Here is a 15,349-nt window from a genome sequence, read left to right as displayed (position 1 = left end):
AGCCCGCTGAATAAGTGATAAGCAGACCACTGTCCACGTTGAGTGTGTGTGTGTGGTATTTTGGCACTAGGCAAAACATGGGAGTGAACAGCTAAAAGTGCCAGGTTTAACACGCTATCAAACACCTTGTATTTAAACCATTAGTCAGAACTTTACTCCGTGCCTGTACTGGTGCGGAGTTCGGTTCTGAAGTTTTTTTTCTGGTTTACACGGAATTAAATTGACTACCTGTCGCAAAATGGCTACAGGTTGTGTTGGCGCAATGGGTGCAGAACGCATTCAAGCCTTCTGATATCAGCCATGCCACTATGGGGAGGTGCTGAATGGAGGCTACCTCACCGAGAGGGAATGGGGAAGAGCCACACTGATCACCTCAGTGTAAAGTTAAAGAAAGAACGTGCATTTCACGTCCTCGGGACTTCCCAAAGCGCTTTACAGCCATTCGGTTTTGAAGTGTTGTTCTGCAGGCAAATACGGCAACCAATTTGCGGGCAGCAAGGTTCGGTTAATTTGGTTATTTTTGGTGGTGGTTGATGGAGGGACCCTGGAAAACTCTCCTGCTCTTCAAATTGTGCCATGAGATTTTTTTTTACATAAACCGAGGCCCCGTCTGCCACCTCAAGTATAGCATCTCATCCAAAAGATAGCATCCCCGACAGTGCAACAGTCCCTCAGTACTGCACTGGGAGTGTCAGCCTAGATTATGGGCTCAAGGATCTGGAGTGGGGCTTGAACACCACGACTTGCTGACTAAGGCAAGAGGGCTACCCACTGAGCCAACACTGCTGCCTGAGGCATTGGAGGAGGCCGAGAGCAGGTTGGGATCACAGCCCTTTGATTCAGGTGGTTTTCAACATAGGAAGATACAAGGAAAGAAAAATGGGGAGGGCATCTATTACACTTAGAAAAATTGTGAAGAACAAACAAAAAATCAGTTGGGACTAAAAAGCAAGTTTATTGCTCTGTCTTTGGGGAGGGTGAAATAAACCTAAAGGGAGGGGGAAACATTTTGAAACACTGTCTGCTTGAGAAGTAATAGCCTATTTCTTGAATAAACTTCGAAGTATGTTGTGGCTGCTCAAATCCACATCATAAGACTTTCTATAAATATCTGGCACTCAGTGGTGTCACTGTAAGAATCAATTACCCGTAAGAAGTAGTATATTTCTGCTATCCAAGGCATGTTCTGTTTGATACAGGATCATATTAAAGAACTAGTGTGCTTTTATTTTAACCTTTTTGTGATTTTCTAATCTTTATTCTTTCTCTTCCTCCTGATGGTTCAGCACAATATTCAGAACCCAGAGTGGGTTAACTACCTGTTCTCGGGTCCACCTGCGCAGTTTCACCAGCCACTAGAAGTTTGAAGGTAGGCCCCCCCCGCCCCCCCCAACTCCACTAAATAATGCTCATTTTGTATTTGAGCACAAAATCTAGGCTGACAATCCCGGTGCATTACTGAGGGAGTGCTGCACTGTCGGAGGTTGAGACTTTCAACCGAGGCTCCGTCCGCCCCCTCAGATGGACGTAAAAGATCCCACGGGTATTATTTGTAGAAGAGCCGGGGAGTTCTCCCCGGTGTTCTGGCCAATATTTATCCCTCAACCAATATCACTAAAGCATATTATTTGGTCATTATCACATTGCTGTTTGTGGAATCTTGCTGTGTGCAAATTGGCTGCTGTGTTTCCTACACTACAACAGTGACTACACTTCATTAAAGTACTTCATTTACTGTGAAGCGCTTTCGGGCATCCTGAGGTCGCGAAAGGCACTATATAAATCCGAGTTTCTTCCTTTTCTCCCTTCTCGTATAGTTGCTTTAATATTGTGTTAGCACCCTGCTGGCCCCTATGGTCTTCCTGCCCAGCAGCCTTAGCCAACTTAAGCAAGTTTACTTTGGTGATGCCACTGGTTGTGTGAGGCCCATTTCTTGGGAGTCAAGCTGCTTTCACCTAGTTGGCACCTCTCGATCAGTTCGTGATGGAAACATGCCTCCACCATTTGCGATGGCCAGGAACGGTTCGTCTTAATTTGTTGCTAGCATTGCTAATATTGTGGTTATACTGTTAATATTTAATAAACTGCGCTGAGCTAGAGTTTGTTATTAAAAGGGGCAGATGGTTCATTGTTTTCAACATGGGCAGACTAGGGGAACTTGTATACAGTTCCTCACTGGTTTATCCCATTTGTGCCACTAGCTGCTACTAAGTGTGATCCTGCAGTGCTCATGTGTTTGTGCGCTGGCACAGTATCGTAGGTTCACAGTCAGTGAGTTTCTGTTCTTAAATTGGGGATGCACAGATCAGTGGCATAAACACTATTCCCTGGCCCAGGAGGAGAGAATGCACCCACAGTAAGTGCTACTTCAGACACCATCCTCCTTTCAATGATCTATATACCAGACTGCTGAAGTTTGGTCTTTGGCAGTTTCTACTTGGATGAAACGCCTATTGTAAAGCACAGCATTCTTACAGTATCTAGTTGCCTGGAAAAATGTTGGGGAAGGTTACTTTGGATTGTCTCTAGAGCTCTATTTACACAGCTAGCATTTCACATTGAGTCTGGCTTTAACCTCTTCTGGGTCTGATGTTTGAGTATCTGCTTTAGGAATAGGACATGGGGTGAAGGAGTGATGGTGCATCTTTTATACAAGAATGAAAGTCTAGGGGGTAAGTTTTGTTTAATATACACTTAATGTCTTTATTTTAAATGGCGATGTGCCTGGGAGCCAATCCACAGCTGGCAGACTAGTGAAGCTCACTGCTGGCAAAAAGTATACGGTGCACCCAGCCAGCCGTGTATTTTCTCAGGATTGTACGGCTCCAATTGGCACTCGGGCAGCCCAAAGTTGCCAACCCCACGAAGTTAAGTAGAGCCACTCTGGAAATAGATGGTTCCTCTCTGTTGGTGATGTCACTGCGATCAGCAACAAATGAAACCCAGAATGATTGGCCTCCTTCGAATTCTGAAAATATCAAAATTGTTGCCCTATCTTAGTCATTGTGGCCGTACATTGAATAATGACTAGACTTCCCTGTCCCTTTTAAGGCGACTGAATTTTGTACTATATCCTACTGGCTCGCTATTCCTAGACTGAGGGGGCAGGCCAGTAGGGGGGTTCACTCACCTCGCCACCAGCAGTGCTGCTCTGTATCCAGGCTACATATAGGTGGTGAGCAAGGACGACTTGACTTACTGTCTTTCAAATATTTGCCAGCACCTCGTTTCCCACCGACAGCCGAGATCGCAAATCACTATCAACACTCCAGTAACTTCATTGTTACAAAGGTTTGAGCAAAGTGATTTCCACGTCTGAAAACATAAGCTTTTTTCCTGCATGATGCCAGAGGGAATCACAGTAACGCTGCCCTCTGTGTCTATGATGGTGTTGAATAATTTGAGCAAGTGATGCAAATAAAGCACTTCAATTTTGGCCAACTTTTTGAAAAGAAATTCCATTTTCAGATCTCCTTATATTCTTTCCTGCTGGTGTGTGGTTCCACGGGCTTTAGCAGCTCTCTGATATTTCACTGAAGTGGCCATTCCTCATGTGTGAGCCTGACTGGCAATATCGGTGGGCTATTTGCCCATGGGTGGCATCATAACCAAACCTGATCCTGTCCTCACCTGATGTCCACCTGCATCAGGCTCACTGGAGAGCAATTGAGAATGGAGACCCTGATCTTTCTCTTCTTTCTCTCCCCCCACCCAGCTCTGCGATTCCGAGGCTAACTGCAGCACCTCCTTTTGGCCGTGAGCTTGGATTGACTGTAACTCACCCAGGACCAGGATTTGAGCCTGATCCCTTTCTGACCAATGTGGTTCTCAGCAACAACAACTACTTGCACCTTTAATGTAGTAAAACATCCCAAGGCGCTTCACGGGAGCGATTATCAGACAGAATTTGACACTGAGTCACGTAGGGAGGTATTAGGACAGGTGACCAAAGGCTGGGTCCAAGAGGTAGGTTTTAAAAGAGGAGAGAGAGGTGGAGAGGTTTAGGGAGGGAATTCCAGAGCTTAGGGCTGAGGCAGCTGGAGGCACGCCCACCAATGGTGGAGCGATGAAAATCAGGGATACGCAAGAGGCCAGAATTGTAGGAGCACCGAGTCATAGAAGTTTACAACATGGAAACAGGCCCTTCGGCCCAACATGTCCATGTCGCCCAGTTTATACCACTAAGCTAGTCCCAATTGCCTGCACTTGGCCCATATCCCTCTATACCCATCTTACCCATGTAACTGTCCAAATGCTTTTTAAAAGACAAAATTGTACCCGCCTCTACTACTGCCTCTGGCAGCTCGTTCCAGACACTCACCACCCTTTGAGTGAAAAAATTGCCCCTCTGGACCCTTTTGTATCTCTCCCCTTTCACCTTAAATCTATGCCCCCTCGTTATAGACTCCCCTACCTTTGGGAAAAGATTTTGACTATCTACCTTATCTATGCCCCTCATTATTTTATAGACTTCTATAAGATCACCCCTTAACCTCCTACTCTCCAGGGAAAAAAGTCTCAGTCTATCCAACCTCTCCCTATAAGTCAAACCATCAAGTCCCGGTAGCATCCTAGTAAATCTTTTCTGCACTCTTTCTAGTTTAATAATATCCTTTCTATAATAGGGTGACCAGAACTGTACACAGTATTCCAAGTGTGGCCTTACTAATGTCTTGTACAACTTCAACAAGACATCCCAACTCCTGTATTCAATGTTCTGACCAATGAAACCAAGCATGCTGAATGCCTTCTTCACCACCCTATCCACCTGTGACTCCACTTTCAAGGAGCTATGAACCTGTACTCCTAGATCTCTTTGCTCTATAACTCTCCCCAACGCCCTACCATTAACGGAGTAGGTCCTGGCCCGATTCGATCTGCCAAAATGCATCACCTCACATTTATCTAAATTAAACTCCATCTGCCATTCATCGGCCCACTAGCCCAATTTATCAAGATTCCGTTGCAATCCTAGATAACCTTCTTCACTGTCCACAATGCCACCAATCTTGGTGTCATCTGCAAACTTACTAACCATGCCTCCTAAATTCTCATCCAAATCATTAATATAAATAACAAACAGCGGACCCAGCACCGATCCCTGAGGCACACCGCTGGTCACGGGCCTCCAGTTTGAAAAACAACCACCCTCTGTCTTCTGCCGTCAATCCAATTTTGTATCTAATTGGCTACCTCACCTTGGATCCCGTGAGATCTAACCTTATGTAACAGCCTACCATGCGGTACCTTGTCAAAGGCTTTGCTAAAGTCTATGTAGACCACGTCTACTGCACAGCCCTCATCTATCTTTTTGGTTACCCCTTCAAAAAACTCAATCAAATTCGTGAGACATGATTTTCCTCTCACAAAACCATGCTGACTGTTCCTAATCAGTCCCCGCCTCTCCAAATACCCGTATATCCTGTCTCTCAGAATACCCTCTAACAACTTACCCACTACAGATGTCAGGCTTACCGGTCTGTAGTTCCCAGGCTTTTCCCTGCCGCCCTTCTTAAACAAAGGCACAACATTTGCTACCCTCCAATCTTCAGGCACCTCACCTGTAGCTGTCAATGATTCAAATATCTCTGCTAGGGGACCCGCAATTTCCTCCCTAACCTCCCATAACGTCCTGGGATACATTTCATCAGGTCCCGGAGATTTATCTACCTTGATGCGCGTTAAGACTTCCAGCACCTCCCTCTCTGTAATATGTACACTCCTCAAAACATCGCTATTTATTTCCCCAAGTTCCCTAACATCCATGCCTTTCTCAACCGTAAGGGTTGTAGGGCTGGAGGAGTTTATAGAGACAATGCCACACTTGGCAAAGCACTTATCCACTAAGCCAATGTGGGGGAGATTGGACTAGGATTTTTTTATAATACTTTCTATTCAAAATAGTGAGATTTAAATTTTATACGAAATACATCACTGTGGTAGAATTGGGAGTAGCTGAGTGATGTCACAATAATGACAATGATTTGAGTTAATGTTACGTTTTGTGTTTGAGAACTGTGTATTTTTTGGCATGGTGCACAGCGAGGTTTGTGTTTTGAACTGGTCCAAGCAAGGAAGCGAGGGCAGGAAGTTTCAGTTGTGTGGGATTAGAGAAAACATGATGGAGCACGACCCACAGAGAGAGCCTTGTAAAACTAACATATACACTGGTTGTGCAATTTCCTGCTCATTAACTTCAGACTCGTTTTGGTTACATTTGTGGTAATGATGCCGTCATGAATCCTTGTTTACCTGACTGTCCACGGATATGGAATGCACCGTTGGCTACATTTTATGGGCCTGGAGGCTTAAAAAGGGCTGTTCTAGCACCATTGACATAGATAAATCCTAAATCAAAACACCGAGATCTGTTGGTATCAGCAGCTTGAAACATACGCAGATTGATGGGAATGTGGATTTTAAATGTGGCCCAGGGCCCCTTGGTACGCACTGTGTACCCCATAAAGACAGAAAGCTTGGACACACAGGAACAGCAGGCGGTCATTCAGCCCCTCTGGCCTGTTCTGCCAAACTTTTAAAATCTGTTCTTAAGTGCTGATCCTAACTTACTAGCAACCTCAGCTCCACCTGTGCTAAATGTCAAAAGAGATGCAACCTTTTGTGAATGTAATCGTAAAATGTAGAAAAAAATAAATGCTGAAGCTGCATGTGTAATATCTATTTCAGGAATTCAAAAAGAGTAAAAGTCAACAAATGGTAAAGTTCTCTGAATAGAAGCATAACCTATTCCCAGAGAGAATTATGCTGGGTTGCTTTTATCTCTCTATCTTAAGGACAAGCAAGACTTGTCCTGCTAGCTTCCTTTGCTCAGTTGATGAGTGAAGAAAAAAATTAACTTTTTTTGTTGACAACAAAATAACATGGATTGTGAGATTGGATTAACTCGAGTATTATTGTAAGTGTCTAGTTATGAGAAACAGAGGTGCTGGGAGAGGTTACCTTTCCATTGTCCCCTGCACTTGCTAAGGGAAAACCAGGGTGCCCTCACGCACAATGGATTCGGCTCCGCTGGGGGTCTGGCAGCCACGGTCAGTTGGGTGTAATGTTTAATAAGAGCAAGGTTGAGGTAGCTATGACTGTGACTTCTCATGTGATTCCTCTGCTGTGCCAGTTTAACCCAGTTTGTTGCCGGCTTAGGTTTGTATTGGATGAAGACCTGGGCTGTGTCTGGTCCCTGCGCCCAATACGTTAAATCGAAACTGCGTGAGATGGAATATGTGGTAAGAATAAATTTCCTACGGTGGTGGGTGCAGGTGTTTGGTGGCGGATGCAATCAAAATGAGCACAATTTAAAGGGAAGAGACAACCATAGCAATAACCATACAGATTGCAGCACTGGGTGAGCACTCGCTGAAAATAAGGGACAATTAATATCTCAAAGCAGCTCCCACAGGTTTTCTTCACTGCAAAGAAAATAATTTAAATAATTATACGTCGTAAAATGCTTAGAAACAGAATGCGTCATGACGAGCCTTGTGCTTTAAATAGCTGCACTCGTGAGGCTGACCGTTCCATATTCCAGCATCCTTCACACATCTCAAGCCCCAGACACTGGCATTCTCACCCTGGGGGAAATTGCAAAGTGAAGTCCAGATTGCTTCGAAACCTCTGCTCCCCACATCACAGCGTCTGACAGCCTCAAGAATGACGCAAATTTTTGCCTTCATTGTCCTACCTGGAGCCTGTTCCTGGTGGTCACTTTTCATGCAAAGAGCTTCCTGTCATCAATTCTGACTGTGTCCTTTATAATTTATACTCTTGTTTCTATTTGACTTGATATCTTGTACCCTTCAATACGCTCTCCTCTGACCCCTCAGTAAGGTCCTCTCTCTTTCACTTCCTTCCCAGGCTGAAAAGTCCACGGGGTGGATTTCCGTCTACACCACCAGACGGTAATCTGGCAAGAGAGGACAGTCTGCCCTTAATAAAAACTGCCCCATTTTCATCCCATTGATTTTGGTGAAGATGGAAATTTACCCCCAATTGTTTCTAGCCTTTCCTCATAACTCGGGCCGCTTAAAGGGCAATTTCTGTCCCACTGGAAATCAAAAGACAATATCCAGATTTAAGGCAGCTTTTCAAACAATGTGGGAGCATTGCTCACATGTCAACCATGGCTCAGTGGGTATCACTGAGTCAAAAGGTCATGGAATGGTTACAGCACAGAAGGAGGCCATTCAGCCCATCGAGCCCATGCCGGTTCTTTGTGAGAGCAATCTAGTTAGTTCCATTCCCCCGCAGCCCTGCAAATTTTTCCCTTTAAGTATTTATCCAATTCCTTTTTGAAAGCCACAATTGAATCGGCATCCACCACCCTTTTCAGGCAGCACATCCCAGATCATAAATACTTGCTGCGTTTTTCCTCATGTCGCCTTTGGTTCTTTTGCCAATCACCTTAAATCTGTGTCCTCTGGTTCTTGACCCTTCCGCCAATGAGAACAGTTTCTCTTTATTTACTTTATCTAAACCCTTCATGATTTTGAACACTTCTATCAAATCTCTTCTCAACCTTCTCTGCTCTAAGGAGAACAATCCCAGCTTCTCCAGTCTATCCACGTAACTCAAGTCCCTCATCCCTGGAACCATTCTACTAAATCTTTTCTGCATCCCGCCACATGCTTTTTAACTGCTTTCTCAACTGGTCCTGTCACCTCCAAAGATTTGTGCACACATACCCCCAGATCTCTCTGTTCTGGCACCCACTTTAGAATTGTACCATTTAGTTTATATTGCCTCTCCTTGTTCTTCCTGCCAAAATGTATCACTTTGCACTTTTCAACCTTAAATTTCATCTGCTGTGTGTCCGCCCATTCCACCAGCCTGTCTGTGTCCTCTTGAAGTCTATCACTATCCTCCTCACTGTTTACTACACTTCCAAGTTTTGTGTCATCTGCAAATTTTGAAATTGTGCCCAGGTCCAAGTCCAACTCAATATATATCAAAAAAAAGCAGTGGTCCTAGTATCGACCCCTGGGGAACACCACTGTATACCTTCCTCCAGTCCGAAAAACAACCGTTCACTGCTGTCTGTTTCCTGTCACTTAGTCAATTTCGTTTCCGTGATGCCACTGCCCCTTTTATTCCACGGGCTTCAATTTTGCTGACAAGCCTATTATGTGGCACTTTATCAAATGCTTTTTGAAAGTCCATATACACATCATCAACTGCATTGCCCTCATCAACCCTCTGTTACCTCATTAAAAAACTCATTATTAAACACAATTTGCCTTTAACAAATCCGTGCTGGCTTTCCTTTATTAATCCACACTTGTTCAAGTGACTATTAATTTTGTCCCAGATTACCGTTTCTAAAAGCTTCCCCACTACGGAGGTTCAACTGACTGGCCTGCAATTGCTGGGTTTATCCTTATACCCTTTTTTGAACAAGGGTGTAACATTTGCAATTCTCCAGTCCTCTAGCATCACCCCTGCATCTAAGGAGGATTGGATGATTATGGCCAGCACCTCTGCAATTTCCACGCTTACTTCCCTCGGCAACCTAGGATGCATCCTATCTGGATCGGGTGACTTATCTACTATAAGTGTAGCCAGCCTTTCTAGTACTTCCTGTTTATCAACTTTTAGCCCATCCAGTATCTCAACTACCTCTTCTTTTACTGTGACTTTGGCAGCATCTTCCTTGATAAAGACAGGTGCAAAATACCAATTTAGTACCTCAGCCATGCCCTATGCCTCCATGCGTAGATCTCCTTTTTGGTCCCTTCTCTTACTACCCATTTACTATTTATATGCCTGTAGAAGACTTTTGGATTCCCATTTATATTAGCCGCCAGTCTGTTCTCATACTTCCTCTTTGCCCCTCTCATTTCCTTTTCCAATTCTCTGTACTTTCTATACTCAGCCTGGTTCTCACGTGTTTTATCAACCTGACATCTGACATACATCCCCTTTTTCTGCTTCATCTTACTCTCTATCTCTTTCGTCATCCATGGAGCTCTGGCTTTGGTTGCCCTACCTTTCTCCCTCGTGGGAATGTACCTAGACTGTAGTCGAACCATCTGCTCTTTAAAGACCACCCATTGTTCGATTACAGTTTTGCCTGCCAATCTTTGATTCCAATTTACCCAGGCCAGATCCGTTCTCAACCCACTGAAATTGGCCCTCCTCCAATGAAGTATTTTTACTCTAGATTGCTCCTTGTCCTTTTCCATAACTAATCTAAACCTTATGATATTATGATCACTATTCCTTAAATGTTCCCCCACTGACACTTGACCCACCTTATTCCCCAGAATCAGATCCAGCAACGCCTCCTTCCTCGTTGAGCCGGAAACATGCTGATCAAGAAAGTTCTCCTGAACACATTTTAGAAATTCCTCCCCCTCTTTGCCCTTTACACTATTACTATCCCAGTCTATATTAGGATATTTGAAGTATATACGACATCCTCTCAAGGACATCCTCTCTATCCAACACTGCAATATTCTCCTTAATACCCCCTCCTTTTTCTTCCCTTCCCTATCTTTCCTGAACACCTTGTATCCAGGAATATTTAGTACCCAATTTTGCCCTTTTTTGAGCCAGGTCTCTTGTTATCGCCACTACATCATGTTCCCACATGGCTATATTCCCTGCAGCTCACCAACCTTATTTACCACGCTTCGTGCATTTACAGATGCACTCTAAACCTATCTTAGACCTTATCGTAGTCTTAGTCTGATCCCACTTAATACTGTACTACTACTTACTCTAGTTCAAATTCCCCTACAGAGACTTGAGACCATAATCTAGGCCGACACTCCCAGTGCCAGTACTGAGGGTGTGCTGCAGTGTGGGAGGTGCAGTCTTTCAGATGAGACGTTAAACTGAGGCCCCGTCTGCCCCCTCAGATGGGCGTAAAAGATCCCACGGCCACTATTGGAAGAGTTCTCCCTGATGTCCTGGCCAACATTTATCCCTCAACCAACCTCACTAAAACAGACGGTCATTATCCTATTGCTGGTTGTGGGACCTTGCTGTGTGCAAATTGGATGCTGCGTTTCCTACATTACACTTCAAGAGTACTTTATTGACTGTAAAATGCTTTGGGATGTCCTGAGGTTGTGAAAGGAGCTGTAGAATGCAAATCTATCTTTCTTTAATACTACTATCATTCTTGGAAACTCAAAACTGTGAAACTCCTTCATCCTACCGACTAAGTTGCTTTTATTTTGTTCTTTGACCGCCAAGTCCCATTGTGCAGGGCTCCTGCAGCCGGTGGCCGTATCATTGTAAACATGCTGGGTCTTTTTTTAGACTGGATGTGAGGAAGGCCAGTTTTTCTCATACATCAGTCATAGATTACTTTTTGGTTGGACTGTGGAGGGGAGGTGGATGTTTTATACATGGCATCACCTTATAAACTAGTATATATGGTAAGCCTGTGTGTATTTGACTGGGAAAAATAGGTCTTTGAGTCTTTGCTGCTGGTAGGGCATTTACCACCCCAGTACTATCACTGGTGATAGTGCGAAAGTCTGCGATGAGACCGTGACGCAGCATCGTGGGACTGACACAACATTACGACATCTTTACTTTACATGTGTACTGCCACGTGGCCGGTACCGCCCATGTACAGAACATTGGGCCTCCCCAGAGTGCGTTCAGTTTATAGGGAAGACAAGCTGCAGCTGTATGTGCGAGAGGTTACTCCATTTACTTGCTCACTCTCGGGCTCCGGCTGCAATGTAAAAGCAGCTTTAAAACTGAAGCTAGTCGTCTGCTAACCACCACTGTTTGATTTACCTTATGCTGCCCCACTGTTCCTGCAATGTGGACCTTACCTAGATCTTTTTTCAAAACAGTGGCCGTCGAGATTTCCAGCTGTAACACTGAGATGCAGTGCACTCTCGCAAGTTCTTTGTTAAGCTGGATCATTCTAACTTGCATCAAATGTTTATCTTCCTGATTATGCAGCATCCCAAGTGAGCTGTGACCTGAACCTTTCCCACCCATTCCTCCCCGAAAGCCCACACCCAAATTAACATAAACCTCATGTCCTCGGTGCTTACTAGAGACTGTTCAATTATTTTCCCACCCCCTCCCCTCTCCTAAATCTGCAGTACTGTATATCCCATAATGTTTTTGGATCAGTATCAAAATCTGGCCTGATCTCCTCACCACCCCCCACCTCGCCCCCTTCATCCTGCCATGAAACTAATTTCCAGTTTTGCTGTTCAATCCCAGTGTAACATTTTTTAAGTTACTTGAGAACTTGTTTGGAGTTGATTTGAGTTTCCAGAGCACTTACTACAGCTAAGTTCAGCCTGTGGCAGACATGAATGAGGCCTGTACAATAGGTGAACGAGCTGAGGGAAGGGGCACAGATAGCTGTACACGTGCTGGCTCTCTGTCAAAACTTGTTATTTTTTTACATTTTAAAGTGGCTGGCTTGCCCCCCTGATGCAGCTGTGGCACAGTTGGTAGCACCTCTCGCCTCTGAGTCACCAGGTCGTGGGTTCAAGTCCTCACTCCAGAGCCTTGAGTCCATAATGCAGGCTGACGCTCCCAGTGCTGCACTGTCGGTGGTGCCGTCTTTTGGACGAGATGTAAAACCAAGGTCCTGTCTGCCCCCTCAGGAGAATGTAAATGATCCCACGGCCACTATTGAAAGAAGAGCAGGGAAGTTCGCCCCAGTGTCTTGGGCCAATGTTTATCCCTCAACCAACATCACTAAAACAGATGATCTGATCATTATCACGTTGCTGTTTGTGGGATCGTGCTGTGCGCTAATTGGCTGCTGTGTTCCCTACATTACAACAGTGACCACACTGCAGAAGCATTTCATTGGCAGTGAAGCGCTTTGGGATGTCCTGATGTCGTGAAAGGCGCTATATAAATGCAAATCTTTTTCCTTTTTCAGTTGGTAAAGGCAGTGTGTAACCGACCCATGCAGAACAAACGGCCCCAGTCTGTGTCGAGTTAACTGATCAGTAGGAGCCCCTCAAATGCTCTTAGCACCCCTTGATGAGAGAGGGAAAAAAATCAACAAGGGTTCCCTTTCCTAATGGCCAGCTGGCGACCTCTGCCGGAAAGTATGTGCAGAGGGGTGGCAGATGAGGACAGGAGCAGGCTTGGCTGTGACGTTAGCAGTCCAACAGCCATGCCAGCGTTCTTTGAATTCACAAATAAAGAATGCTCAAGTTACTGGAGGGCACCCTGTGCCCATGGAACTGTGCCACACTGTGTTCAGTGTCTTAGGGAGGGAGGGAGGGGCGATTTGGAATATAAGATATAAAACTGCTGGTTGAAAATAACTGAGCTGGGGGTGAATAATGATCGAGGTTATTTGTGGCGTTCTTTGTTCTCTTTCTCCCCCCATACTCTCTGCTGTGACATCCTGGGGTAGATTTTCCTGACTTTGCCCCTGGGGAATGCCCATTTTCCTGGAGGCAAAGGTCAGGACATAGGTGCACTCCCATCGGAGGCATGCTAATGAGCACGGGTGCTTGGAGGGACATGGCTCTGTGGCCTGCTCCCGGAGCCCTGCCGACCCTCTGGTCAGCAGCAGTTCCGAGGGAAAGCCGATGAAACCAAGGTAGGAGGGGAGCCCCTCTCTTTTCGTCCCACCCCTCAGTTGTTTGGACAATCGGGAACTAGCAGTTGTGCTCAAATTCCACCCCACCCCACTTCTGCCAACCCTGGAGCAGTGCAATTGGGCACTGTAGAGGTGGGGCCAGGAAAATCTGCCCCTACCGGCCTCATTACTTGGAAGTGCTGCTCATTGTTTACAGATCCTGTTGGGTGTGACACTTGCATGGATTGATGGCATTGGAAAGGGTGTACAGACTGAATTCTGGCTGTTCGCAGTTTGGAAAGCTGATCTTACCAGATTTATGCTGGATTGTGCAGGTCTGTAAAATCTCTTAACTCGCTCCCTGTGTTTAAGGGTATAAAGGAGGGCCAACCTACACACATTCTACATTGTTTCTTTACTGTATTTATTACCCAGCCAAATTATATGTGGAATAATACAATATGTTTAGGGATTTATTCAGTCTGTGTTAGTGCATACAGTCCGATACCTATCTGCGCATTAGCCAGGAGCTTATACTATTTTATCATTGCCTAAAATACTTATTTTTATTTTTTTTTAACAAAAACGTAACTTGCTGTGCTTCAGGTTTTACTCCCAAATACACTTCTGTAGCAGTGGAACTGTGATAGCTGAGTCCTCACAATTGGGACATCTTGTTGGGTACAGACTTTGCCATGGCTCCTTTCAGACAAACACGTTACAGACGGCCACCGCTCTAAATGAAGAGCATAAAAGCTCAGTGCGTTTTTATAGGTTCTCCTCTCCCTTCCACCCCAACATGCCCAGCAGCATTCCTTAGTTAAAGGGCTGGCTGGGTGACTGGAATGTGCACAGAAACCGAATGATTTTTCCCTCTTGAATCTTTCTCCCTACATGGAAGTACTGTCAATCAATAATCATGACCCAGTTAAGATTCAGAAAGGGAGCCTGGTTTTCCGCCAATATATCCTGCTGTTGTTTGTTAATCCACCGACTGCTTCAGTAACTTACATCGCCATCACTTTCTGTCTTTTTTAAAATGTTTTTTGTTGTGTTTTATGCTCCTCAAGCTGAGGGAGGACTAGGTTGAGAGAATTACACGGAATGCTCTTTCATCCCAACCCCTAGTGTCAGCATCGAGCACGCAGAGGTTGGGAAAAGCAGTCAGATGCGGAGTAACGGTCTTTCTACTCAGCCCCAACCACGGGCAGTGTGACATTTGCAGTTTCTCATTCCAGCTGTCCTGTGACCCCTCTGAATGAGGTTACTAGTTAAGTGCTGAATCGGGAGGAAGCCTAGTTCAGGTACCCATTAGGGGCTGGGTTGAAACTGTTCAAATTCACTCTGGCATTAAGGTTCTCGCAGACAGAGACTCTCAACATAGTAATCTGGGCTGGATTTAAATGCAGATTGTGGAAGTGAAAAACCAGAGTCCAATCCATTACACCACTCACTAGCTATTGAAGCAAAGAAAAATAAACTGTTAAAAGGTGCTTAGATCTTTTTTACTTTCTTTTTCCTGATGTTTTGAAAAATCCTATTCAAAGTTGCGGTTCAGGTTTGTCACGTATGTGAATACTTGTTTTGACTCTTCCACCTCGAATGCAAATAGGTTTCATTTTGGCGCTTTCAAAGTAAGCCACATCGTTCTTTGTAAGTGCCTTTACTCCGTGGCCACGGCTACACAGGCACCGCACCTCAGCTACTTGCCTGCAGTTACCTCTTCCCGTGTTGCTCTCCAAGTATTGACACCAGTAATAGCTGTGGGTTTTGCTTTTGTCTTGGGTTCATGTCGATTACCACAGGTCTCAA

General features: G+C 45.0%; 1 protein-coding gene across 5 annotated transcripts in view; it reads left to right on the top strand.

Moving 5' to 3' along the window:
- The window catches only part of shc1 (SHC (Src homology 2 domain containing) transforming protein 1), a 115,164-nt gene that overhangs the window by 29,770 nt on the left and 70,045 nt on the right, over positions 1 to 15,349 (top strand). The window contains exon 1 of one of the 5 annotated variants that reach the window (XM_067976046.1): positions 7,146 to 7,241. The exons of 3 other annotated variants lie outside the window; for them this stretch is intronic. In XM_067976046.1, the coding sequence (XP_067832147.1) occupies positions 7,170 to 7,241 (72 nt within the window). In that variant the 5' untranslated portion in view covers positions 7,146 to 7,169. Of the gene's footprint in view, positions 1 to 7,145; positions 7,242 to 13,786; positions 13,873 to 15,349 lie in introns of those variants that run through there. One more of the 5 variants, XM_067976049.1, reaches the window with a different exon arrangement.

Source organism: Heptranchias perlo, chromosome 44 (assembly GCF_035084215.1).
Source record: "Heptranchias perlo isolate sHepPer1 chromosome 44, sHepPer1.hap1, whole genome shotgun sequence".
NCBI classification, from domain to species: Eukaryota; Metazoa; Chordata; class Chondrichthyes; order Hexanchiformes; family Hexanchidae; genus Heptranchias; species Heptranchias perlo.
Note: the sequence above shows the minus strand (reverse complement) of the source record. Positions and strands in the feature narration are given on the sequence as shown.